The sequence below is a fragment of the Jaculus jaculus genome, chromosome 14, assembly GCF_020740685.1.
Source record: "Jaculus jaculus isolate mJacJac1 chromosome 14, mJacJac1.mat.Y.cur, whole genome shotgun sequence".
Lineage (NCBI taxonomy): Eukaryota > Metazoa > Chordata > Mammalia > Rodentia > Dipodidae > Jaculus > Jaculus jaculus.
Genome location: NC_059115.1, coordinates 53381254 through 53393560, shown reverse-complemented (window position 1 = coordinate 53393560; position 12307 = coordinate 53381254). Strand labels below are relative to the sequence as shown.

General features: G+C 43.7%; 1 protein-coding gene and 1 pseudogene across 1 annotated transcript in view; both read left to right on the top strand.

Moving 5' to 3' along the window:
- The window catches only part of Iqgap2 (IQ motif containing GTPase activating protein 2), a 347567-nt gene that overhangs the window by 161660 nt on the left and 173600 nt on the right, over nucleotides 1-12307 (top strand). Inside the window, exon 3 of the mRNA XM_012952223.2 lies at nucleotides 10251-10407. Within this exon, the coding sequence (XP_012807677.2) occupies nucleotides 10251-10407 (157 nt within the window). The remainder of the gene's footprint in view (nucleotides 1-10250; nucleotides 10408-12307) is intronic.
- On the top strand, nucleotides 11561-11665 carry LOC123454954 (annotated as a pseudogene).

The following is a 12307-nucleotide window of genomic DNA, read 5'->3' as shown; positions in this document are numbered from 1 at the left end:
TGGCCACCCTCTGCTCATGCCATCATTTTCCCCTGCCATCATGGAGCTTCCCCTTGAGCCTATAAGCCAAAATAAACCTCTTTTTCCCACAGGCTGCTCTTGGTCAGGTGATTTCTTTTTTTTTTTTAATTTTTTTTTTATTTAGTTATTTGACAGCGTCAGAGACAGAGAGAAAGACAGATAGAGAAAGAGGAAGAGAATGGGCGCGCCAAGGCCTCCAGCCCCTGCGAACGAACTCCAGACGCGTGTGCCCCCTTGTGCATCTGGCTAACGTGGGACCTGGGGAACTGAGCCTCGAACCGGGGTCCTTAGGCTTCACAGGCAAGCGCTTAACCGCTAAGCCGTCTCTCCAGCCCTCGGGTGATTTCTACCAGCAACGCAAACCTGACTGCAACAGGGGAGGGGAAGTCCTTCAGAATTTATGAACCTTGTATTCTGTCCTACCTTTAATGAAGAGTTAAGAAAGATGGGCTCAAGAAGGATAAATTGTGAATTATCAAGGGGGAAAATCACAAATTGTGGGGTTTATGTCAGGGAGGTTGGAGTCTAGGAAAAGAGGCTAAACACATGGAAAGTCAGAAGCATGCTCTCCTATGGAAACACCGTGTAGTTTATAAGCCTCATTTAAGAGAAACTGAGGTCTTTAGGAAAAGACTGGAACAGAGTTGCAAGCACATAGAAAGTAAACCTTGGACGTGTCTGTAGAGAGGCTCAGAAAGATCACACAAGGCCTCCGCCATGGGAGGCCATCCTCGTGTGCGTCCAGGCAGCACAAGGAATGAGCTGGAGAGACCCACACAGACCTGGTGGAGTCAGGCTGGAAGAGAGGACGAGAGAGGGAGGAGCTGGAAGGCCACAGCCTTTGGAGCATCAGGGTCAGGTCCTGAAGGGGAAGAGCTGATTGCCTTGTAAATTTAGGATGAGCCCGAGGGTCAGCTCCTTTGGGTCAGCCTGCCCAGGAAGCACTGTCGACTGTGGCCAGCAGGGGGAGCTACTGTACATAGGTCTCAAGTTCCTTTCTTGTCAAGAGTTTCGTTCTTTTCCCCGGGTGAGGTGGCATGTGGGATGGCATCTCATGGTTCTCTTTGAGCCTCAATCCCTTTAAAAAAAAAAAAAAAAAAAGAAGTTTACAACAGCAAGAGAACCTGGCGAAGTAGCTTCAACTCTTGTTCCGGGATGAGACAGTCACGTGTTGGTATCTGGGGCCGGCGAGGGTGTTGTTGAAGGCAGAGGGAAGCAGTAGTGAAGGCAGAGGCAGCGGGAGAAGAGGCAGGCCAATTCGGACTTTTATTCCTGTGCATTTCTAGGCCAATTGTTGATAATATTTATTTATTTTTTTGACAGCACAGGAAGTCTCCCCAGCTTGATTCCTTGCCAGCTGTATGTACCATCCATATGTAATCATGGATATAATAGATCATTGGCACACAACGGAGAGTTTAGAAGTAAACACTTTAATAGTCAGTTGCTATCTCTGTAAAGATGCCAAGATAATTCAACGAATGTAGTCTTTTTTAAAAACACAGTGCTGAGATAACCGTATATCCACATGCAAAACAAACCAAGGTGGCCATCCCCCACGTGAAAGTATTGGAAAATGCCTTCAAATATGAAATTAAAAGTTGCAACTGAGCTGGAGAGATGGCCTAATAGTTAAGGCACTTGCCTGCAAAGCCTACTGATCCAAGTTTGATTCCCTAATCCCCACGTCAGCCAGATGCACATGGTGGCACATATGTCTGGAGTTCATTTGCATTGACTGGGGCGCCTGGCTCACCTATTCTGTCTCTCTATCTGCCCTTCTCTCTTAAATAAATGAATAAATAAAAAATAATAATTTTTTTAAGTTGAAACTAAACTTGGAATGACAATGCACACTTGTAATCCCAGAATTTGGTAGACTGGGCCAGGAAGATCATGATTTCAAGGCTTATTTAGTAAGATCCTGTCTCAACACAGACAAATTAAAAGCTATATACCCTGAGAAGAAAACAGAACTATTTGTACCTTTGGTCAACAATCATTTATGAACTATGACACAAAAAGTACAAGTAACAAAAAGAAATAGCTAAATAAGACTTGATCAAACTAAAAACTTGGTTTCAGAAGATGCAGCAAGGTGGGCTGTGGGTACAGTCCAAGGGCAGAATGCCTAACCAGCATGTGCCAGGCCTTAGCTTCAGTCCTCCACAGTGCATAAAAAGAACAATAAGAAAGCATAGTGGTTTGAATGTGAAATGTTCCTTATACAACCTTATATGTAAACTTCATACTCGATACCCAGCTGGTAGAGGTTTTTTGGGGGGCGGGGGCCAGTGGAGCCTTGATGCAGAAGGTATGGCATTAGGGGGAACCTCAAGATTTCTTAGTTGAGCATTATTTAGGTGTTTACCACGTAGCTCTCTCAGACTTCTTCCTTCCTGCTGCTGTGACAAGCTGTGACACCCAGATGCCTGCTCGGTCACGCTTTCTCTGCCATGATGAAATTCTCCTTCAAACTGTAAGCTGAAATATACCCTTTCCTCCTATACAGCTGCTTCTGGTCAAATGTCTTGTCCCAGCATTATGAAGGTAACTGATACAGGCAGCCCGTAGAACCTTCAAATTACACATCTGACAAGGAACTTTACGCCAAATAGATGAATAACTCACAAAAGAAGGTATAAAAGATGAATATCAATAGATTATATCTATGTTTAAAGTTTCAAAAAGGTAAAATGAGACAGCTAAAACATAGGCAATGGATTTGGGTAGTTCTTTAAAGTTATACAAGCATGTTAAAACAAGCACATGAAAACATGCACTAATGCCATTAAGCATCAGAGAAAATGAAAATTAAAACGATAACAAGATGCCACTGCATCCACTAGGAACGTGGATGTGCTAATCTCAGATTAGTATGTGGAGAAATGGGGACCTTCATATGCAACTTCTCTGGAAAATGGTCTTGAATTACTATAAATATTAAATATTAAATGTGGAGGTTCCATATGACCCAGCCATTTCACTCTAGAATAGATAGCCAAGAATTATGAAAACATATCTCCTTGCTGAAAACATGTTTACTAATGTTTGTGGAAGAATTACCCTCAATAGCCAAAACACTAAAGCATAGAGAGGTGGGGATCAATGCACATAAACAGATGAATAATAGATAACATGAAATGTGTCATACAGTGAAATTATTCAGCAGCAAAAAGGTGTGAAGGCTAGACACATCCTTCAGTGGAGATGAACCTGGAAAACACCATGCTAAGTGATAGAAGCCAGTCACAAAAGGCTACATCTGGTGTAATCCCATTACATGAAGTGTTCAGAGTAGATAAATCTAAAAAGTAAATTAGTGATGGGGAATATTGGAGTAAATGAACAACATTAATAGGTACAGTGGGGGGGGGAGGTTGTTGGTGGAAGGGTGACAAAAATGCATTAAAGCCAAGTTTCCTAACTCTTGACACATGAAAAGTAATTAGAATCTTTCATTTGATGAGTGTGTGTTGGGTGCTCACTGCATGTACACAGGGTGCTAGGTACAGAAGGAGTATTCAGCACAGAGGAAGTGATCTTTGCCATTGAACACTTAGTTCACGATGGCATAAGCACTGGCCATATCTGAAGTTTGGAAGGCTGTTGGTAACCTATGATTTTGTATCATTGATTTTTTTCTTTTTATATTTTTATTTAATATATGTATGTTTTTATTGACAACTTCTATACTTACAGACACTAAACCATAATATTTCTGTCCCCTTCCCCACTTTCCCCTTCACAGTTTCACTCTCCATCATATCCCTTCCCTCTCTCCATGAGTCTCTCTTTTATTTTGATGTCATCATCTTTTACTCCCATTATGAGGGTCTTGTGAAGGTAGTGCCAGGCACTGCGAGGTCATGGATAGCGAGGCCAATTTCTGTCTGGATAGTTACATTGTCAGGAGTACCTTCCTTTGGCTCTTTCATTCTTTCCGCCACCTCTTCCGCAATGGACCCTGAGCCTTGGAAGGTGGGAGAGAGAGGTTTCAGTGCCGAGCGCTCCTCCGTCACTTCTTCTCAGCACTGTGTTGACTTTTGGGTCATCCCAATGGTCATCGCCATCTGCAAAGAGAAGCTTCTCTAACCAGAAGTGAGAGGAGTATTAATATCTGAATATGAACATTAAGAGTAGGGCTTTTTCTGGAGGATTTGGTGGGGATAATATATGCATTTATCCAGACAAGAGCAGGCTTTTTACCTCTAAGGCTCATGACCTCCCCTGCCCTAGGCTTTTGGTTAGGTTTTCAGTACCAGGCATGTATTCCCTCCCACAGAGTGGGCCTTTAGTCCAATTAGAGAGCAAATATTTTAAGACAGCTGTATACATATAATAACCCAGACAAAAATAATAGTGATTAGCTCTCTTCTTAAGAAGCATTGGTTTTATTTCATAATCCTGCCCCTTGTCCCCAGTTGCCTATACCTGCCCTTACATCCCACCTACCACTTGTCCATTCACTGCACCCACGTATGCCACTTACCGGGGTTTTCTTTTTCTTTTTTTTTTCTTTTCTATTTTTTGTTTATTTTTATTTCTTTGAGAGCTACAGACAGAGATAAAGAGGCAGAGAGAGAGCGAGAGAGAGAGAGAACGGGCGCGCCAGGGCCTCCAGCCTCTGCGAACGAACTCCAGATGCGTGCGCCCCCTTGTGCATCTGGCTAACGTGGGACCTGGGGAATTGAGCCTCGAACCGGGGTCCTTAGGCTTCACAGGCAAGCGCTTAACCGCTAAGCCATCTCTCCAGTTCTCACCAGGTTTTTATACAACATTTATATACTGCCAAGTAAACATACTTTTTCCCCCCAAGATAATTATTTGAAAATATAATTGGTTGAAAACAGAACATGATTTTTTTTTTTTTCGAGGTAGGGTCTCACTCTGGTCCAGGCTGACCTTGAATTAACTATGTAATCTCAGGGTGGCCTCGAACTCACGGCGATCCTCCTACCTCTGCCTCCTGAGTGCTGGGATCAAAGGCGTGCGCCACCACATCCAGCCAGAACATCTTTTGATGTGTGAAAGAGTTTAATGCCCTAGCTTGTTTATTTAGATTAGAAACTTGGTGCTGTAGTTTGCATGGGGAATGTTCCCCAGGGGCCTATGGCTTAAAGATTTGGTCCCCAGGGTGGTGTGCCACTGGGAAGTGCTCTACATCTTTGGGAGGATGGACCTTGTAGAAGGTCCTTGTGTTACTAGAGTCATGTCCCTGCAAGGGATGGTGGACCCTCACTCCTTGACATCTCCCTCCCTCCTCTGCTTCCTGGACATGAATTGAGAGCCATTTGTTCCACCACATACTCACTCACTGGCGCCCACTTTGCACCAAGAGACCCAAGCCAGTAAATCTACCTAGTCTTGGGTTAAACCACAAAACTGTAACCCAAAATAACATTGTCTCTCTTTTTATTTTCCTACCACCTCTCTTTTTTTTTTTTTTTTTTTGGAAGATGGAGTACTGCTATGTAGCTCCAGGATGCTCTCAAACTCTCTATCCACCTGCCTTAGCCTTCCAAGTAGTTGAGATGATAGATTCAGCTAAGCCTTTGCTCTTTATAATATATTTCTATCAGAATTTTTTTTTAATTTTTTTTTTTTTAGAATTTTTTTATTATGTAAGTGGAAAGCCAACTAGTACACTTGGTCTAGTACAGTGACCTTTATGTGACCTGAGTTTTAAAAGTCAGCATTATTATATATTTCTCTTATCTCTTTTTCTTTTCTTCTTTTCCTTCAAATCTTCTCGTTCCAGCACTTCTGAGATACTAGCACTGAAAAGGACTTTATTAGCTAGTTCTCACCACCATCCCCTCTTCTAGCAAAGGGTTTTTTTTATTATTATTATTATTTTTATTCAAGGTAGGGTCTCACTCTGGCTCAGGCTGACCTGGAATTCACTATGTAGTCTCAGGGTGGCCTCAAAACTCTCAGCGATCCTCCTACCTCTGCCTCCCGAGTGCTGGGATTAAAGGCGTGCGCCACCACGCCCGGCTTAAGTTTTTATTTTTATTTATTTATTAGAGACACAGAGAGGGAGAGAATGGGTGTGCCAGGGCCATTGCAAACCAACTCAAGATGCTTGCCCTACCTTGTGCATCTGGCTTACATGGGTCCTGGAGAATTGAACCTGGGTCCTTGGGCTTTGTAGGAAAGCATCTTAAACTGCCAAGCCATCTCTCCAGCCCAGACGGCCATGGTTTTGCAGAGCTCCCTGCTTGTCACACCCTCTGACTGCTGGCAGTATTTGTCTTGTGCCCTTTGCTAAGCTTCTCTCCAAGTGCTGCTATGGTTTCCTTGAACTATCCCCCTGTCTTCCCCCATCCCAGCTTTCCCGTCTACTCCAGCGGTGTCTCCCAGGCATCCATTATATAGATTAATTGGTTGTAATTACTGCTGTCAGCATATCACGCCTCTTCTGTGGAGCTGCCGGGAGCTCTCTCCTTCCTATGGCAACAGATGTCAACACTTCTCGTGTGCGAGGTCCTCCGGAGCCCCACTTCATCGTACGTGCCCAGCCTCATTCCCCTTTGCTTCCTGTTTGTTCAGTTTCCCCCATTAGTCAGCCAGCTTTCTTCTATGCTTTAATGTGCCCAGCTCCCCTCCTACAGATTCTATCCCTACCTGTTCTCCAAAACCAAATCTAGGACCTACCACCATCTTCATTTTTTTTTTTTTTTTCAAGGAAAGGTCTCACTCTAGCCCAGACTGACCTGGCCACTCAATCTGTAGTCCCAGACTGGTCGCAAATTCACAGCAATCCTCCCACCTCTGCCTCCCTAGTGCTGGGATTAAAGGCATGAGCTACCATGGCCATCTGGTTTTCTTTCTTTTTTAATTACTCCAGTGATACTTCTGGTCTCCCCTCTTACCCCCACACATGCTGTAACTTTTTGAAGACAAGGTCTCATGTAGCCCAGGCTGGCCTTAAGCTAACTATGTGGCTGGGTTCTGATCCTTTTGCCTCTGCCTCTCAGGTACTGGCACTTAAAGGTGTGTGCCACCATGCTTGCTTTATGAGATCCTGGGGGTTCCTGTGTGCTAGGTAAATATGCCACCCACTGAGCCCAAACTCTCTCTAGCCCCTGAATTTTCCTATCATGGTCTGTCATGCAGTAATGGACACAAGATCCTCTTTTAATTGGTTCTCTGGTTTTGCCTTAGAATTGCATTGTCTTCCCAATTAAACATTTTTAAAATTGTGATTGGCTATTTTAAAATATTTTATTTATCTATGTATTTGAGGGGGGATGGGCACACCTGGGCCCCCAGCCACTGCAAACAAACTCCAGATGCATGCCCTACCTTGTGCATCTGGCTTATGTGGGTACTGGAGAATCAAACCTGGGTCCTTAGGCTTCACAGGCAAGTAAGTACCTTAACCACTAAGCTATCTCTCCAGCCCTCAATTATACATATATTTTTTAAACTTTTTTTCTTTTTTTCTATATTTATTGGAGAGAGACAGAAAAAGAGAGAGAGAGAAAGAGAGAGGGAGAGAGGGGGGGGAGAGAGAGAAAGAGAGAATAGGCACACCAGGGCCTCTAGCCACTGTACACAAACCAAATGCATGTGCCACTTTGTGCATCTGACTTATGTGGGTAACTGGGGATCGATCTGGGTCCTTTGGCTATGACAGCAAGCTCCTTAACCACTATGCCATCTCTCTGGAAACAGTTCTACATATTTTTAAGTTACATACACCCATGTGGTGGTTTAAATGTACCATGTTAGCCCATAACCTCATGTGTCTGTCATTAAGACTCGTATTTAATCCCGTGTTGGTGGTTCTGTGTGGGAAGTTTGGGGAGCATTTGGGAGGTGCACTTGCTAGAGGAGGTGCATTGCTGGGACAGCCCTGGGGAATTTATTATGGCTGAGCCCCGCTTGCCATGCTTAGCTTGCCTTGGCTACTTCCTCCATGCTGATGTGAAGGTGTGGTGCTCTGCTGTCTGCTGCTCCCGCCATGCCTTCCCGCCATGATGGAACTTCCCCTAGAAATTGCAAGCCAGAAGAAAACTCTTTCTTCCATAAGCTTCTTCTGGTCACATGTTTTGTTGTTTCTGCAACAAGGAAGTAACATATATTCGTGCGTGTGTGGTGTGTGTGTGTGTGTGTGTGTGTGTGTTTGAATGTCTATGTGTGTGTAGAGTATATGTGTGGTACAGTAATTGTGACCTATGCACATATGTGTGCAAATGCATGTGCCCTATGCATGTGAGGGTGGATACCAGAGGAGAATATTGAGCGATCTTCTCACGTTGCTCATTTGCATATTTTCCTTGAGATGGGGTCTCTCCCTCAACCCAGGCTGCTACCCACCAGCAAGCCCTGGTGATTCTGCAATCTCAGCCCCATGAAGTCTGGCATTCCAGACATGCATGGCCATTCCCTGTGTTCTACGTGATTTCTGGTGGGAGGCTGAATGTCGTGGCTTCCAGCCAGAGAGGCCCTCGTGCCTAAGCAGTAAGTGCTCTTAGCCACCGAGCTATCTTCCCAGCCATGTAAATATTTTATATATGCACATATGTGTGTATTTATTCTATGCCGAGGATAAAACCCAGGGCCTCTCACATGCTAGGTAATGAATTATTTCTGATTTATTGTTATTTTTCTTTAAATGTAGAGCTTACATTTATATTTTTCATGTATTCCAGTTTTATAATGTCTATTATTAAGTAGTCAACAATCACTCCTTATGATGAGAAGCTTACTAGGCTTTTAAGAGATGTTAAGACCCACAGGTAACTTGGATTGTTCATAGTTTTTTGTTCATTTTTTTTGGCTTTTTGAGGTAGGGTCTCCCTCTAGCCCAGGCTAACCTGGAATTCACTATGTTTTCTCAGGGTGGTCTCAAACTCATGGTGACCCTCCTGCCTCTGCCTCCCGAGTGCTGGGATTAAAGGCGTGCGCCACCACGCCTGGCTGTTCACGTGGTTGCGGCTGAGGCCAGGTCAGTTGTTGGTTTAAATCACAGCACAGTGCTCCAATGTCTTCCACATGTTGAGGGAGTTGGAGGCTCTGATGGTCCTGATGTCTGGTGGCATGCCTGGGGAGATGGGGTGCTTATACCCCATGTTGGATCTGAGAGTGGGTCAGTGGCAGGGAGGCAGGGGCTCGCATGCATACCTGCCCCAGGTGTCTCATAGTGTGTGACAATTACTCGAGAATGGACAGGAAGAAGATTCGTCTCATGCATGTTGAACACTGGGAAGCGTGAACTGGCCTGATTTCCCTCCCACTTTGTGTCCTTATGCTGACAATGACCTTGGTGCTCTGTGTTCTGCAGCACTGGCAATACGCCCTAAGGTTTAATCTGATCTTCAAAATTGACTGTTAGAAATTATTAGGCACATATTTTTGCTCACAAAATGTGGGCATTTTAAATGCATTTTTGGTATTGGGAAAAGGAATATATTTGAGGCAGTCAGTCTAACCTGCTTTCTGAACTTCTGATGCCCCCTTTCCATGCCTTTCTTTTCTTTTTTTTTTTTTTTAAAAAATTTTGTTTATTTTTATTTATTTGTTTGAAAGTGACGGACAGAGAGAGAGAGAGAGACAGACAGACAGACAGACAAGGAGAGAGAGAGAATGGGTGCTCCAGGGCCTCCAGCCTCTGTAAACGAACTCCAGACGCGTGCGCCCCCTTGTGCATCTGCCTCACGTGGGTCCTGGGGAACCGAGCCTCAAACCTGGGTCCTCAGGCTTCACAGGCAAGCGCTTAACCGCTAAGCCATCTCTCCAGCCCTCCATGCCTTTCTGTCTTTCCTAATAGCCAAGGAGGCAGACGCAGAAAGTATGGCACCTTGGGCTGTGTTCTCCCCAAGACACAACTCCTACAGGAATTGCTACTGCCAGGAGATCATAAACCTGGCACCATGCTTTCTTTAATGACCGCGGAACCAGTCCCACACATACAAAATGGGTTGGACTTTCCCCCCCTTTGGCACCGACCCAAATTGGCAGAAATTCAAATGATGGTGGAATTGACCAGCTCTGGCATGGTAGTGATTTCAGTGCCTTTGGGTTTTTCTCCCACTTGTTCATCTCATGTTCTGAATCCTTGTTCTGCTGAGAAAGCCAGCACTTCCCAATGGGGACCCCTAAAGATATTTTCTCCCCCTCCCCGCCCCCCAAACACATTCTCACACACTGAAATATGGCATATCTTGAATACACTGTTACCTGTCTGGAAGCACCTCAATATTTTAAAATCTTTTCAGGTGGATGGAAGTCTGCTTAGTTGAAGAATTGCCACCAACCACTGAACTGGAAGAAGGGCTCCGGAATGGAGTTTACCTTGCGAAGTTAGCCAAGTTCTTTGCCCCGAAAATGGTCTCAGAGAAAAAGATCTATGATGTGGAGCAAACGCGTTACAAGGTAACCAAGATCTAATTGGTTCTGGCTTCTGGCTCAAAGTGAGAGTTTGCTATTTCATTTCCTCTCCCTTCGCTTAGTCCTACTGTTTCTATAAGGATTTGAGGCCGAGGGTGGCCTTGGGCTTTGGGGCCTGTTAATAGTTATTCCTGAGGCTGCAGTGGTTTTAAAAAAGCAAAATTCTCTATTTCCTCACTAAGACTGGGAGTCCTGCGATGTTGAGGGGCTTCCCAATGCCTCCCTTGTTATACATTCGTGGAGGTCGCTTGCTACTTTATTAGGGCCAATAAATGTAAACGTGAGGGCGTGTTAAACTTTCCTTCTCACCACCAACGCAGCTGGCTTACTGTTCCCCAAGTTCTCATGAGGGAATTCAATGCCAAAAATAAAATTCTTTGAACCTTCACCCTTACTAAAATTCTAGCTAATATGATAAGTCAATTATTGAATGATCAGGTAGGAAGTCTTGTCCATCCAGTGCTTGAAACAAAAATAAGACAACCATTTTGGACACAAGAAGTTTTAAGAATTATTTCGTGGATGATTTGGGAAGGGTTACAAATAAGGTTGTCGTATCTCCTTTAGGAAAAACAGCAACAACAATAACAAAAATACCTCTTTTTCATTTATTTTTATTTATTTATTTGTGAGTGACAGACACAGAAAGAAAGATGGAGAGAGAGAGGGAGAGAGAGAAAGAGAGAATGGGTGCACCAGGTCTTCTAGCCACTGCAAAGGAACTCCAGTTGCAAGCACCCCCTTGTGTGTCTGGCTAACATGGGTCCTGGGGAATCGAGCCTTGAACCGAGGTCCTTAGACTGAGGTCCTTAGGCTTCACAGGCAAGCGCTTAACCGCTAAGCCATCTCTCCAGTCCAATGAAAACACCTTTATTAGAACTGGAAAGAGATGATGAGGGAAGGAGGGTATACATTTGTAGTAAATAACATTCTTACATTGTGAAAAACAATCTTGGTCTTTTGGAGATATGCTGCAAAGTATCTACAGATAAAATGTTATTTTGCTGCAAGATAACTACAGGGAAGACAGATAGATGATAAGACAGAAAAAACTAATCCTAAATTTATACCTATGACAGTTGGCTGGTAAACATAAAAGAGCTCATTAAACTATGCTGTCCCTGCTTTTATGTTCAAAAATTTCCACTAAAAAGTGAAAGAGGAGCTTGCTATAGAAAGAAAGTCTAACCTATTCTGGTGTTCTCTTCTCCGTGAAACAACCCGTTATATAGACTTAAACAATAATAAAAAAAATTTTAAAAAGTGAAAGAGGAAAATACAGACCTCAGCCTAAAAGGCTTCTGTGTGAGAGGAATATCTTCAGAAGAAAATTGAAAGTGTGGTGTTCTACTACCCAAATGTGATGTCTTATTGCTGTAGACTCAGAGCTCTGATGCTTCTTAGGAAATACATTCTTTATTTTCTTATGTATTTGGGAGTTTTGTTATTGTCTTGTGTTTTGGGGGAATCAATCAGGTCCTCTCATATACTCAACAAATGCTTGGCCATTGAGCCATGCCTTTAGTCCATAGTTACGCATTTTTGTGGTTGCTGTAACTTTTGTGGTACTAAATTTTAAACCCAGGGTCTTGTGCATGCTAGGCAGACTCTCTACCACTACACTGTGGCCCCAGTTCCATGTTTATTTCTTTTTGTCAGTATTTTTAATTAATTTATTTATTTATGAGAGGAAGAGAGACAGAGAGAGGAGAGACTAAATGGGCATGCTGAGGCCTCTAGCTATTGCAAATGAACTCCAAATGCATACACCACCTTGTGCATCTGGCTTAACATGGGTACTGGGGAATCAAACCTGGGTCCTTTGGCTTTATAGGCAAGTACCTTAACCACTAAGCCATCTCTCTAGTGCTCTATCAGTGTTTTT